This window comes from Nipponia nippon, unplaced genomic scaffold (assembly GCF_047370975.1).
Source record: "Nipponia nippon isolate SJK-2023a ecotype South Korea unplaced genomic scaffold, ASM4737097v1 scaffold_65, whole genome shotgun sequence".
In the NCBI taxonomy this organism is placed as follows: domain Eukaryota; kingdom Metazoa; phylum Chordata; class Aves; order Pelecaniformes; family Threskiornithidae; genus Nipponia; species Nipponia nippon.
In genome coordinates, this window is record NW_028262386.1 from 175,976 (window position 1) to 190,655 (window position 14,680).

The 14,680-nt window shown below is 60.7% G+C and overlaps 2 protein-coding genes and 1 long non-coding RNA gene across 3 annotated transcripts; 1 reads left to right on the forward strand and 2 right to left on the reverse strand.

Moving 5' to 3' along the window:
- Positions 1 to 475: 475 nt before the first annotated feature.
- Positions 476 to 3,312, reverse strand: LOC148051164 (uncharacterized). Its single transcript, XM_087738327.1, is given in 3 exon segments — positions 476 to 2,155; positions 2,157 to 2,604; positions 3,305 to 3,312. Coding segments are annotated over 3 exon segments (2,136 nt in total).
- Positions 3,313 to 7,361: 4,049 nt separating this feature from the next.
- Positions 7,362 to 10,199, forward strand: LOC148051165 (uncharacterized). Its single transcript, XR_015700252.1, has 2 exons — positions 7,362 to 7,485; positions 9,668 to 10,199. It is a non-coding gene; the product is annotated as an uncharacterized LOC148051165 (long non-coding RNA).
- Positions 10,200 to 11,109: 910 nt separating this feature from the next.
- LOC148051166 (uncharacterized) lies at positions 11,110 to 14,034 on the reverse strand. Its single transcript, XM_087738325.1, is given in 2 exon segments — positions 11,110 to 12,924; positions 12,926 to 14,034. Coding segments are annotated over 2 exon segments (2,403 nt in total). The 5' UTR covers positions 13,514 to 14,034.
- Positions 14,035 to 14,680: the final 646 nt, after the last annotated feature.

Below are 14,680 nucleotides of genomic sequence, written 5' to 3' on the forward strand. Positions count from 1 at the left end.
TAGGAACGGCGAGGTGGCGCCGCGGCTGCAGCCTTTGCCGGGCAAGGGCAAGGTGTGAAGGCAGCAGAAGTGGAAGTGGCGCTGGGTGGGCCCAGGGCCGGCAGCGTGATGGTGGGCAGAGAGGGCTCCCGCATACCAGAGCGGTGAGGGCGTCTGCCGTGCCTTGCCCCTGCCCCCACCGCTCCGCAGCTTCTTCCCGGCCCAGGGGCTCCTGGGGGCTGCCCCGGGGGGCTGCAGCGGCGTGCGTCCCACTGCTGTCAGGTGCTGCGGGCACGGCCTGGCATGGGCTGCATGAAACCTGTCCCCTCAGGTGTGCGAGGGGCCTTTGCCCCCTGGCATCCCTCTGGCTTCTAGATGGCTTGGCAGGCACGTTGTTGCTGTTGGATGCTCTCCGCTTGTTGTGTCCTGCCTGCTGCGCGCTGCCACCCCCACCGTGCCGTGCCCGCCCACCTTCCCCTCTGACAGCGTTTTTGAGTTATTGGGCACCTGGCACAACCACCCTCTTCTTCTTTTTCTTTGGTGGGATGCTGTCGCGCAGGGTGGTCTCTTGTGTTTTGGGGGCGCTGGCTGGTGTGGGGCGCTTGGCCTTCTTGCCGCCCATCTCTCCCGATCTGGGCACCATCTGGCAGGAGGCGGCACCCGGCGGCAGCGGCAAGCGGGTCAAAAGCACCCAGGGCTGCCTCCGCAGCGCCTCCTGCACCAGTTGGGCCGTGCGGGGTGGATGACGCTGGGGGGCAGCCGGGGGGCTGGCCAGGGGACTCAGGAGCGGGATCTGCAGGGGGCTCAGCAGGGGAGTCTCCGCAAGAGCCTTCAGGGGATCCTTGCGGGGAGTCTCCACAGGACTGTCGTCTGAAGTCTCCGGAGAGCTCTCCTCAGAAGTGTCCGAGGGGCTGAGTGGCAGCCAGGTGGGGAGGTCTGCCGCCACCGTGCCCTGCTTCCCCTCGGGGTCCTGCAAGGGGGAGGCCGGCCCCCCCCAGAAGGGGTCGGCGTCCCCCAGCATTGCCGCTGCCAGGCGGTCCTTGGGGCAGTTGCCCTCCAGCCCGTTGTCCCAGAAGTCGGGGACTTCGCTGAAGGAGGCGGTGCTGGCAAGGCTGTCGGGGACATCAGGGAAGGTGATTTCACCGTCCCCCAGCATCACCGCTGCCACTTGCTCCTTGTTGCAGCCGCCCTCTGCCCTGTACTCCAAGAGGTGGGGGAGCTTGCTGAGGGAGGTGGTCAAGCTGGGGATGACGGGGACACTGGGGACAGTGTCCTCACCATCCCCCAGCCCCCCTGCCACGGCTCGTTCATTGGGGCAGCCACCCTCCGCCACGTACTCGGAGAGGTCAGGGAGCTCATTGAGGAAAGCAGTGCTGGCGAGGCTGTTGGGGAAATCAAGGCCATCAGGGACAGTGTCCTCGCTGTCCCCCAGCCCCGCCGCCGCCACTCGTTCACTGGGGCAGCTGCCCTCTGCCACGTACTCGGAGAAGTCAGGGAGGTGGCTGAGGAAGTTGGTAGAGTCGGGGACATTATCGACAGTGACCTCGCCGTCCCCCAGCCCCGCCACTGCCTCTCTCTCTTTGGGGCTGCCGCCGTATGCCCTGTACTCCAAGAAATGAGGGAGCTTGTTGAGGTAGGTGCTCAAGTCGGGGACTTCGGGGACACCGGGGACGGTGTCCTCGCTGTCCCCCAGCCCCGCTGCCACTGCTTGCTCCTTGGGGTAGCCATCGTCCGCCACGTACTTGGGGAGGTTGGGGAGCTCATTGAGGAAGGCAGTAAAGTGGAGGACATGGGGGACGGTGCCCACGCTGTCCCCCAGCGCTGCCGCCACCGCTCGCTCCTTGGGGCAGCCGTCCTCCGCCACGTACTCGGAGAGGTCGGGGAGCTCGTGGAGGAAGGCGGTGAAGCTGGGGCTGTCGGGGACATCGGGGACGGTGTCCTCGCTGTCCGTGGTGTCGAGCCAGGCGAGCACACGGCTGGCGGTGGTGTCCTCTGCCTGCTCAGGAAAGGCCTCGGCGAAGGCGTCTGGCCCCTGCTGGGGCAGATCCGCGGGCTTCCCCGGGGCCCCCGGGGTGGTCACCGCTGCTGAAAAAGGAAACAAAAGCAATCGAACCCCGGGGCGATGCCAGCTTTGCTAAGCTTGGCCACCCGACCATGGGCTCTGCCACCCCCCAGACCTCACCTTTGGGCTTCGTCGTGGCTCTGCCAGTCGGCAGAGGCAGGGTGGTCTGGCGGGGGCTGGCAGCAGGGACAGTGTCCTCGATGGCCGCCCCGTCCTTGCTGGAGGCCTCCAATGGCTTCTGGGTGCTGCCGGGCAGGGTGAGGAGCACGGGGGGGCCTGTGGGGTCCAGGGTCTCCCCCTGGCCCACGGCCCACGGCCCCAGGCCCATCGGCTGGTGGGGCACCAGTGTCCCTATCACCACCTGCTGTCCCCAGCTGTAGGCAGGGGGACAAGGAGCGGCCACGGTGGGGAGCTGCACCCTGCACGGGAGCTGCACCCCTTGGGGGAGCTGCACCATGGGAGGGAGCTGCAGCCCAGGAGGGAGCTGCACGACACAGGGGAGCCGCGCCATCGGGGGGAGCTGCACCCCTTGGGGGAGCTGCACACCATGAGGGAGCTGCACCCTAGGAGGGAGCTCAGGGCCTTCCCAGAGGGGCAAAACGCCCGCGGCCTGATCCGTCGGGGGGGCAACGATCCTTCCTGCGCCTGGCAAGGCACCAGTGGCTGCTCCAAAGCACCGGGACCCCCGCCAACATCTCTGCATCCCGTTCCTCACGGCTGCTGCCACTGGCTCCGCAGGGGATGAGGACGGCGAGCTCTGCAGTGCTCTTCAAGAAGGCATTCCCTTGCTCTTGCCACTGCTAGCCAGCTGAAAAGGCTAGCCAGCCTCGGGAACCTCCACGTGTTGGTGGTTCTTCTCGTCTCCAGCAGCCTCGGCAAGCCTCCTCCGGCCTTCCTCCCTCAGCCCTTGCCAAGTAATTCCACCGCCTCCTCAAGGACTTCCTCTCGCACTTCGTCTTCGGGCTGCCCCCAGGCCAGCTATGGCAGCGGGCCGCGGGAGCGTGCTCCCTTTTATGCTGTCCCGGGGCATGGTGACTGCTGCGTTGCCGGGTGGTGGCACTGTGACACGGGGGGACGGGGCCCCCCCCGCGCAGCCCCGCCCGCCGGCCCTCCGCCCAGCATCCTTCCCAGGAAGGCCTTTGGGCTGCTGGCCCCGAGGCAGTCCCTGGGCCCAGGAGGCTCAGGGGGCTGTCCCTGCCCTTGCTGGCCATGCACTGGGCACAGCTGCTGGGCGTCCCGCTAACTACAGCTGGACATTCAGACTGCGTCATGAAGGCTGTTTGTACCATAGCCATGTATTTGGTTGTGGGGATGCCAGAGGTGAAAGCAAGGCTTTGGGTTCCCTCTGCGTGAACTGTGCAGAGCCGTAGAGCACGTGCAGGATGGCCTCGCCGCTCCTGACCGATGCACCAAGGGACATTTGCTACTACCCTGCTTATGGTGAGGTCTTCTTCTGGGAAAGAAGTCCCAAATTGTTTTCTCTTCTTGACCCTCTTTTTCCTTGCACTCAAGAGCTTTTCTCCTCCTTTGGCCTTCACCCTCAAGACCTTTCCTGAAAGTGACGGCAGCCCTCTCAGCCTTTGTCTTGCTCCTGCTAGTCGTCTTCCCCTCAGCTAGATAGTCCCGAAGGTCCCTGGAGGTCCCTGCCAACTCAGCCCTTCTCTTCTCTCCTCTTCTCTTCCCTGCACTCAGGATGAGGCGCAGAACAAGGAGACCACTCTTTGCCTGAAATGCCAGGGGGTTTACAGCTCCAGAAACACTTTCGAGGACACAAATCAAAAGGGATACAAGTAGAAACAGGATTTCATTTTAGTTGACTTAATTTTACTTTATTTTATTTTCTGCCTGGTTATGTTGGTTTATGTTATTTTAGTTTAGTTTCTTTCATGTTATGTTATTGTATTTGATTTTATCAAATTTTCTTTGGGTTTATTTTTTATTATTTTATTTTATGTTGGTTAATCTTACTTTACTTTACCTTGCTTTATGCGTTTTTATTTTATTTTGTTATTTAATGTTATGATTTTATCATTTTATTATTTTATTTTCTCTGATTTTATTTGAGGCTATTTTAGGCCATTTTGCTGAATCTCTTTCAGAGCCGATGCTCACAAGCATTAGCACAATGCGCACGTGTAGGCAGGAGCAGGCTGATGTGTTCTTCAGTTTAGTTGGAAAAATCATGCCCTGCAGTGTGGCAAAGGAAAGCCGCAGAAAGGAGCAGCAGGAATACGGGCCAAGCAGTCCCTCGTTTCTCAACAGTGCAGAAGAACTTGAAGAAGGAGGATGGGTCCCGACCACCCCCAGAAAAGTAGAAGAAGAAGAGGGGTGTGGTGCCCTGGGGTATTTTCCCAAGTAGGACACGGGTCGATGACAAGCACACCTTTTGCCTTCCAAAACTTGCTCCGCTGTGCTTCTTGGCCAGGGAGGCAGGAAAAGCGCTCTCCTGCCTGCCCTGCGCTTGGATCGCATGCAGGGAGAGCTGAAAAGCGGCAGCTGCGGAGGGGGCAGCAAGCCTGGAGCCCTTCCAAGCACAGGCTGTTTTGCACAAGCAAGAACACCTCGGGAAACGGAGCCAAGGCAAGAGCAGAGCTCGCTCCTGCTCCAAACCTGCAATGGGCAAAAGAGCCAGGGAGCGCCAGGGCACGAGCGGCGCCTCGGAGGTGCAAGAGCAGCAGGCAAGAACTGAGCCCCAAGGGCCCAGAGGAGCCCTGACAAGGGGCTGCGCTCAATGCTGTTAGAGAGGAGAAGCAGCAACCCCCCGGGGGCCACCCTGGGCGTCCGCCCTGGGAGTCTAGAAAGCGTCCTCCCCCCGCATGCGGGGCACAAGGGCCACCTTCGTGGAGCAGGAGCAGCAGGCACCTAGCCAAAATGGCCCAAAGGAGCCCTGGCAAGGGGCCGTGCTCAGTGCTGCAGAGGAAGGCAAAAAGCCCCGGGGTCACTTGCTGGCCCAGCGCGGGGGAAAAAAGCCTTCGTCCCCCCAGCTGCAGGGCACGAGAGGCCATCTTCGTGGTGCACGAGCAGCAGGCAGTAACCCAGCCAAAAGGGACCAGAGGAGCCCTGACAAGTGCTCATGCTCAATGCTGCAGAGGAAGGCAAAAAGCCCCCAGGGAGCAGTGCCAGTCTGCCCCGGGGGAAAATTCCTTCCTGACCCCAGCGCCGCCGGCGACCGGCTATTCCCTGAGCACGTGAGCAAGACCTGCCTCCTCGGCCCACAGGCTGCTCACGCCTCCCAGGAGATGCTCAAGCCCGATTCTCCCTCCACCTGCTGCCACCTCAGGGCCTTCCCAGAGGGGCAAAATGCCCACGGCCTGATCCCAGTATTCCCATTAGAACTGTGCGAATGATGGCATTTTTACTACGCTGAATCAAATCCATTCTATTCACAACATATGCTGTCTTTTACTGGAAAATACATAAAGGTAATGTTTGGAAAATTACTACAAGGCTACATTGTTTAGAATGAATCAACCATCAAAACACAAAGGCCACTTCAGCCAATGTCTCTACCCCTAGTATTACAAATAGCTACCAGGTAGAGTACTTGAGTGTCGGAGAAAGAACAGTCATAGCCTAGACACGTCCAAGTGCAAGTCTCCTTCAGTGAAAAAAATCACTCATCTGACAAGGAAATAACAGCAATGTCAGCAGCAGAGTCTTTAGAACAGTGTTTCTTTGTGGGAGCCCAAGCCCCGAGTTCAGCTATCTACCATAGCTACCTTATCCCCACACACGGGTATTGCTTTGAGCTTTGATGCCAGCAGCATCTCTCCTCTCCTTTCAGGGCAGCATTACAATACCAGGAGAGGGTGCCATCCAGCCAGAAACGCAGGATGCATTGGCAAGACAGCACTAAGCATACGCATTGAAATTAACCCCCAAAACAAGGCCAGGTTTATAAGCACAACGCTGTGGCGTCCAGAATTACTAGGTAGTGCCTGAAAGCACTGCAGCAACTCCTGCAGGAATATGCCCAAAGTCTACATGCAGAGCCACATAAATTCAGGGTTTTTTGCTTGCAAATGCTTCATGGGTACCAGGATGCTGCTGTACTGTCTTTCTGAGACTCCCTGTAACTCATCCGTCTACTTTATTTCTTCAGAACCAACATCAGAAAGACACGGCAAAACCACAAGCTGATGACATCTACTAATTGTGGTGGAGAGGCGTATCTTTAAGGCGGCTGGAAAACAGGAGCAGGCAAACAATGCCAGTGTAGCTGAGAGAGAACTGGACCGCGTGAATACCTAAATGACAGCATTAATCCTCTAGGCAGGATTGCATTTGAATATCTGTCGTTTTAGTCAGTACACCCAATTCCCGGTCCTCCATAAATCTCAGCAATAGAGAATACAGAGTTAAAACTGGGAGCACAGAGACCAGCTTAGGGTAAAAACAGACTTAGAAAGTGTCCGGATGATGTGTCCAGAAAGCCAAATCCTACTTACCTTTAACAGAGAGTGCAGCTGGGGGGGAAAGGGGAAGGAAGAAAAGGTGGAGAAAAGGAAAAGGGTGGGCACACAACTGAAAAAGAAAGGAGCGCAGTTATCGCGAAGACCAGCGCCGCCACTCTCGCTCTTTGATGCACGCAGATGCCTGCGTTCAGATGGGAAACAGCAGAAAAACCCTGACAGGGCTCCTTTTCACTGTCCTCCTCCCTGCGTGCGTGCTGGGACCTCCTCGTTTCCCCGAAGGCCTCCCAGACTCCCAGGGGGTAGCAAACAACTGCACCTGCAGAAGCAAAGGGGCGGCCGTGCCTCGGCTTCGGAGAGGCCCAAAGCCGCCCTGGGCCCCAGCAGCCCCTGGCGCCCCGGCATTTGCTTGGCCCCGAGGCCCCGCGGGGCCTGCCAGCACCGGGGACCCCCGGGGACAGAAGCCAAGGACAGCGGTCAGCCCCCGTGGGGAGAGGGACAGGGCTCTGTCCTCCCTTCTGGCCGCAGGAGGACGCCCTGGGCCGCGCCAGCACAGGGCGTCTCTCCTCCTCAGCGCCCGGGGGCAGCGAGGCCTGAGGGAGGCCCTGGGTGCTGGGCTCAGCCTGGCCGCTGCCAGCGGCTCCCGGCACGCAGCTCCTCCTGCCCAGGGCGGTGGCTGGAGCACAGCCAGAGCCACCCTTTGGGAAAGCCGTGCCGGTGCCCAGCAAAGCCCGGGCAGCTCCCCCCCGGCCCTGCCCCCGGCCCTGCCCCTCGCCCTTCCCTCCCCTCCCGCCCTGCGCAGGCCCAGCCCCCCCAGCCGCGCCATTGGCCACGGCGGAGCCAATCGGCGGAGCCGGAGGCGGGCTGTCAGTCAGAGCCGGGTGGGGCGGGGCCGGAGGGGCGCGAGGCCCAGGGGCCTGAGGAGAAAGGGGCGGGAGCCGGGCCGGGGGCAGCCGGGGCCCGGGGGGAGCAGGGCCAGGCCAGGGCCAGGGCCAGGCCCAGGCCACAGGGCCAGGGGAGCTGCAGGAGCAGGTATGTGCCAGTGGGGATGGGCCTGGGGCAGGGGCCTGGAGGCCTCACCGCCCACGGGCCCCGCCACGGCCCAGTCCCCAGCCCTGGGCCCGAGGGCTCAGCCCCAGGGCCAGCCCCAGCAGCAGGGTGGGAGCGGTTCCTGCTGCTGCCCCCAGGGTCGCCAGCCCCAGCCCTGCCAGCTGGAGGTGGGTGTTTGATGTCCGCAGGGCAGGGGAAGGCAGAGTGGCCTCCTCTCTGCAGGCGGCTCCGGGCTTTGGGGCAGGGCATGCTGTGGTGGGGACAGGCCAGGGGCCTTTGCTGTCCCCTCCTGTGGGTCTGGTGCTGATGGACAGCCCCGCCTCTGCCGACAGCCTTTGAGAAATGGGGATTTCCAGACACGGAGCTGTTTCTGCCTCCTGGTGGGAGCACGCGCCGGGGCGTTGTTGGCAGAGCAGCCGGTGGGGAGCGCTCCTGGTTGGAGGCAGCTCCCTTGGCAGATGCTTGTGCTACCGCCAACCGGCCCAAAACCTTTCTAACGCCAATTTGGCATTCAGAAAGCAGGCCTTCTTTATTGCAGCGCTGGATGAACGGGGGATACCTCCGCCCAGCGTGCATGCCGTAGGTCACGCCAGCAAAGTGTTTATCAAACTTAAAACGCACATACTCCTTAATTTTCCGAGGAAAGTCATTGATATTACAATTATTTCCCAGAAATCATTACCATCTTTCCCCTCCCACCGGAGCATGCGCTGTTTGATTCTGGGGCTTCTTTCGGGGGTCCTTGGTGGTCGTTCTCCTCAAGTTCCAGCTGTCTGCTTGTTGACCTCGTTGTTTTTTTCCACCTCAGCATGCTGATTTGGCTGTTTCCTTTTGTTAAGAACACAGCTGACACTCGCCAGTGTTCAGGGAGTTTCTTGGTTTATGTTCAGACTGCCCATGATCTTTGTCCTGAGCTCACTCTTTCATTCAGAGATTCCTTCTTACCTTACAGGCCTCTCCTCTGTCCTTGGTTTCTGCGGGCATGCTGATTCACTTCCTTCCTAGCTCTACTCTGTCCTTGGTAGCTGTCAGTTGTTGGTGACCAACTTCTTCTAAGCAGGCCTTGATGATGAACGCTTTGAAGCAGGCCTTGGTAATTAACTCCTTTTCTGAATCCCACGTGTAACACTTGTGCCCCTCTCTGGGCCCCAAGGTGGGATACCTGCCTGTCCCCCCACCCAAGCTGTGCTGCGGGCTTCTGGGAATTGGGGGTACCGAGGGCGGATGGTTTTACCACAGCCGGGAAGGTCCGGTAACCTGTCAGGGACTTTTTTTTTCCTGGTGCTTGCAGTAGCAGGTTATTTGGTTTTGTCAATGTATTTTTTCTGAGGAAACTTCACCCAGGAAAGCACAGCGTTTAGCTCTGGTTGCTCTCTGTGTGGATTGTGCCTGTCCTCAGCCAGGCACACAGCAGCTTTCAGAGGAGGAATGGGACTATTCCAGGGTGAGGTGAGCAGTGGGGATCCCAGGCCTGTTGTGTGTAAGGCAATCAGGGGAAAATGTGCGGTTAGAGCTGCCTGTGTTGCTTCCCCCTTTGATTGCAGTGCTCCCCTCTAGTTCTCTGTAATCCTCGCTTCTATGAGTCGGCTGCATCGGGTTTAAATTTCTGTAAGTACACTTTGCAGGTGTTTCGACTTGGTTCTTCCCAGGTTTGAAAATTCCGTGTGCAGGTCTCTCTCCTTTCTTCTCCCCTCTGTCCCACAGAACCGTATGTGACTGGCAGGGGCTGCAGAGTCTGTGTTTGCTCCCCGTGGTGAGGAAAATACGGGCATGAAAAAGAAAGAGATAGCGATTCTGAAAAGACCCCTTTCTTTGTGCTCCTTTTCACATTGAGTTTCCTGTTGTGGGTTCTTAAATGATGCGGTTTGTAGGACTGCCTCTTTTGCAGATTGAACATCCCTTGTCAGCATGGAAGAGAGCTGGACATGGACAAGCAAACGCTTGGGGCAGCTGCAGCGTAGGGATGGGGGCAGTCTGTAATATTTCTGTCAGGCTCAAAAGCTACAGGATGTTTCCATTGCAAGAGGCGAGTCTGTTGGGAGCCCCAGTCTCCCAAATTCCAAACGCCGTGTGTGAAAGAGTGCTGAGCCCCGTTGTTTCTTTCTGCTGCTCTCTAACGCAGTTTCTCTGGCTTTTTCTTTGGTTGGTTTTTAATGCCTGGTAGGTGTCCAAGCTCCGTTCCATCAAGGCACTTGCAAACCTGCCACTTGCCCAGCTTCTGCTGGGGGCCAAGCCAAAGGGATGAAGCCGCGTGCTCGTAGCAAGCCTGAAGCAAAGTTAAAGCGCTGAGAAGTTCCCCCAGTCAGCCCGGAGCCAGCGTGCAGCTGCGATGAGATGGAAGAGCCTGGGAAACCATTCGTCGGCAGGAGGCGATGGAAGAAGGTCCAGTGCGTGTGGCGCCCGGGATTAAGCGATACGCTCAGTTTCGTGTCTGGACCAGTACTGTGCTTGCTCTTTGACTAAGCCCCAGTTCAGAGCAGAAATTGTTGTTACTCCTCGTGGGTGCCAGAGCACTGTTCCTGCTCTCTCCTCCCCGGTGCATGAATTTAATCTTCTGTGTCTAGGCAGGGCCTTGATAATGCTCCTGTGTGGGCACTGTGTATGTGAATGGCAGGTTTTCTGCATAGTTGTGACTGATCTTTCTTGCTTCTTTTCATGAGGAAAATGTCTTAAGCAATTGCAATGAGCTGAACTACTGGGTATTTCAGTAGCTTTCAGATGACCACCTTCAGTCCTTGCCCCAGCAGGTGGAAACGTGGGATGGAGGTCAGCACGTGCGCCCTCAGGTCGTAGCGGGGCCTTCTCAGCCCCGGGGTGGGGATGCTGTTCCTGGGGATGCTGGTTGCAGCCCGCGGTGGGGCTGCCGGCGGTGGGGCTGTCAGCAGCAGGCCAGGGCGGAGCTGGCAGTAGCAGGGGTGTGGGTACCAGGCTGGGGTGGGGATGCTGGTTCAGGGGCGGTTGTTCCTTTAGGAACGGCGAGGTGGCACCGCGGCTGCAGCCTGTGCCGGGCAGGGGCGCGGTGTGAAGGCAGCAGAAGTGGAAGTGGCGCTGGGTGGGCCCAGGGCCGGCAGCGTGATGGTGGGCAGAGAGGGCTCCCGCATACCAGAGTGGTGAGGGCGTCTGCCCTGCCTTGCCCCTGCCCCCACCGCTCTGCAGCTTCCTCCCGCACGGCCCACTGCTGCCGGGAGCCATGGGGCACGGCCTGGCCGCGACACCAGTGGCTCCGGCGGCCGGCAGCACCGTGTCACCCGTTCCATTGAACGTATCGCAGCCCCCGGGCAGCGGGGAGCCGTAGTTCAAAGTGCGTGGGGCTGGGGGACTGGGGCAGGCAAGGGTCTCCGGGCCGGGGCAGGGCTCGGGGCCAGAGCCCCGGGCCAGAAGTTTAAGGCCTCCGTGCTGCGGGGTTTCAGTAGACGGGCTGCATGAAACCTGTCCCCTCAGGTGTGCGAGGGGCCTTTGCCCCCTGGCATCCCTCTGGCTTCCAAATGGCTTGGCAGGCACGTTGTTGCTGTTGGATGCTCTCCGCTTGCTGTGTCCTGCCTGCTGCCCGCTGCCGCCCCCACCGTGCCGTGCCCGCCCACCTTCCCCTCTGACAGCGTTTTTGAGTTATTGGGCACCTGGCACAACCACCCTCTTCTTCTTTTTCTTTGGTGGGATGCTGTCGCGCAGGGTGGTCTCTTGTGTTTTGGGGGCGCTGGCTGGTGCGGGGCGCTTGGCCTTCTTGCCGCCCATCTCTCCCGATCTGGGCACCATCTGGCAGGAGGCGGCACCCGGCGGCAGCGGCAAGCGGGTCAAAAGCACCCGGGGCTGCCTCCGCAGCGCCTCCTGCACCAGTTGGGCCGTGCGAGGTGGATGACGCTGGGGGGCAGCCGGGGGGCTGGCCAGGGGACTCAGGAGCGGGATCTGCAGGGGGCTCAGCAGGGGAGTCTCCGCAAGAGCCTTCAGGGGATCCTTGCGGGGACTCTCCACAGGACTGTCGTCTGAAGTCTCCGGAGAGCTCTCCTCAGAAGTGTCCGAGGGGCTGAGTGGCAGCCAGGTGGGGAGGTCTGCCGCCACCGTGCCCTGCTTCCCCTCGGGGTCCTGCAAGGGGCGGGCCGGCCCCCCCCAGAAGGGGTCGGCGTCCCCCAGCATTGCCGCTGCCAGGCGGTCCTTGGGGCAGTTGCCCTCCAGCCCGTTGTCCCAGAAGTCGGGGACTTCGCTGAAGGAGGCGGTGCTGGCAAGGCTGTCGGGGACATCAGGGAAGGTGATTTCACCGTCCCCCAGCATCACCGCTGCCACTTGCTCCTTGTTGCAGCCGCCCTCTGCCCTGTACTCCAAGAGGTGGGGGAGCTTGTTGAGGGAGGTGGTCAAGCTGGGGATGACGGGGACACTGGGGACAGTGTCCTCACCATCCCCCAGCCCCCCTGCCACGGCTCGTTCATTGGGGCAGCCACCCTCCGCCACGTACTCGGAGAGGTCAGGGAGCTCATTGAGGACGTCAGTGGTCAAGTTGGGGACGTTGGTGGTCAAGATGGTGTCCTCGCTGTCCCCTAGCCGCGCCGCCATGGCTTGGTCCTGGGGGCAGTCGCCGTCCGCCACGTACTCCGAGAAGTCGTGGAGCTCATTGAGGAAAGCAGTGCTGGCGAGGCTGTTGGGGAAATCAAGGCCATCAGGGACAGTGTCCTCGCTGTCCCCCAGCCCCGCCGCCGCCACTCGTTCACTGGGGCAGCTGCCCTCTGCCACGTACTCGGAGAAGTCAGGGAGGTGGCTGAGGAAGTTGGTAGAGTCGGGGACATTATCGACAGTGACCTCGCCGTCCCCCAGCCCCGCCACTGCCTCTCTCTCTTTGGGGCTGCCGCCGTATGCCCTGTACTCCAAGAAATGAGGGAGCTTGTTGAGGTAGGTGCTCAAGTCGGGGACTTCGGGGACACCGGGGACGGTGTCCTCGCTGTCCCCCAGCCCCGCTGCCACTGCTTGCTCCTTGGGGTAGCCATCGTCCGCCACGTACTTGGGGAGGTTGGGGAGCTCATTGAGGAAGGCAGTAAAGTGGAGGACATGGGGGACGGTGCCCACGCTGTCCCCCAGCGCTGCCGCCACCGCTCGCTCCTTGGGGCAGCCGTCCTCCGCCACGTACTCGGAGAGGTCGGGGAGCTCGTGGAGGAAGGCGGTGAAGCTGGGGCTGTCGGGGACATCGGGGACGGTGTCCTCGCTGTCCGTGGTGTCGAGCCAGGCGAGCACACGGCTGGCGGTGGTGTCCTCTGCCTGCTCAGGAAAGGCCTCGGCGAAGGCGTCTGGCCCCTGCTGGGGCAGATCCGCGGGCTTCCCCGGGGCCCCCGGGGTGGTCACCGCTGCTGAAAAAGGAAACAAAAGCAATCGAACCCCGGGGCGATGCCAGCTTTGCTAAGCTTGGCCACCCAACCATGGGCTCTGCCACCCCCCAGACCTCACCTTTGGGCTTCGTCGTGGCTCTGCCAGTCGGCAGAGGCAGGGTGGTCTGGCGGGGGCTGGCAGCAGGGACAGTGTCCTCGATGGCCACCCCGTCCTTGCTGGAGGCCTCCAATGGCTTCTGGGCGCTGCCGGGCAGGGTGAGGAGCACGGGGGGGCCTGTGGGGTCCAGGGTCTCCCCCTGGCCCACGGCCCACGGCCCCAGGCCCATCGGCTGATGGGGCACCAGTGTCCCCATCACCACCTGCTGTCCCCAGCTGTAGGCAGGGGGACAAGGAGCGGCCACGGTGGGGAGCTGCACCCTGCACGGGAGCTGCACCCCTTGGGGGAGCTGCACCATGGGAGGGAGCTGCAGCCCAGGAGGGAGCTGCACGACACGGGGGAGCCGCGCCATCGGGGGGAGCTGCACCCCTTGGGGGAGCTGCACACCATGAGGGAGCTGCACCCCAGGAGGGAGCTCAGGGCCTTCCCAGAGGGGCAAAACGCCCGCGGCCTGATCCGTCGGGGGGCCAACGATCCTTCCTGCGCCTGGCAAGGCACCAGTGGCTGCTCCAAAGCACCGGGACCCCCGCCAACATCTCTGCATCCCGTTCCTCACGGCTGCTGCCACTGGCTCCGCAGGGGATGAGGACGGCGAGCTCTGCAGTGCTCTTCAAGAAGGCATTCCCTTGCTCTTGCCACTGCTAGCCAGCTGAAAAGGCTAGCCAGCCTCGGGAACCTCCACGTGTTGGTGGTTCTTCTCGTCTCCAGCAGCCTCGGCAAGCCTCCTCCGGCCTTCCTCCCTCAGCCCTCGCCAAGTAATTCCACCGCCTCCTCAAGGACTTCCTCTCGCACTTCGTCTTCGGGCTGCCCCCAGGCCAGCTATGGCAGCGGGCCGCGGGAGCGTGCTCCCTTTTATGCTGTCCCGGGGCATGGTGACTGCTGCGTTGCCGGGTGGTGGCACTGTGACACGGGGGGGACGGGGCCCCCCCCGCGCAGCCCCGCCCGCCGGCCCTCCGCCCAGCATCCTTCCCAGGAAGGCCTTTGGGCTGCTGGCCCCGAGGCAGTCCCTGGGCCCAGGAGGCTCAGGGGGCTGTCCCTGCCCTTGCTGGCCATGCACTGGGCACAGCTGCTGGGCGTCCCGCTAAATACAGCTGGACATTCAGACTGCGTCATGAAGGCTGTTTGTACCATAGCCACGTATTTGGTTGTGGGGATGCCAGAGGTGAAAGCAAGGCTTTGGGTTCCCTCTGCGTGAACTGTGCAGAGCCGTAGAGCACGTGCAGGATGGCCTCGCCGCTCCTGACCGATGCACCAAGGGACATTTGCTACTACCCTGCTTATGGTGAGGTCTTCTTCTGGGAAAGAAGTCCCAAATTGTTTTCTCTTCTTGACCCTCTTTTTCCTTGCACTCAAGAGCTTTTCTCCTCCTTTGGCCTTCACCCTCAAGACCTTTCCTGAAAGTGGCGGCAGCCCTCTCAGCCTTTGTCTTGCTCCTGCTAGTCGTCTTCACCTCAGCTAGATAGTCCCGAAGGTCCCTGGAGGTCCCTGCCAACTCAGCCCTTCTCTTCTCTCCTCTTCTCTTCCCTGCACTCAGGATGAGGCGCAGAACAAGGAGACCACTCTTTGCCTGAAATGCCAGGGGGTTTACAGCTCCAGAAACACTTTCGAGGACACAAATCAAAAGGGATACAAGTAGAAACAGGATTTCATTTTAGTTGACTTAATTTTACTTTATTTTATTTTCTGCCTGGTTATGTTGGTTTATGTTATT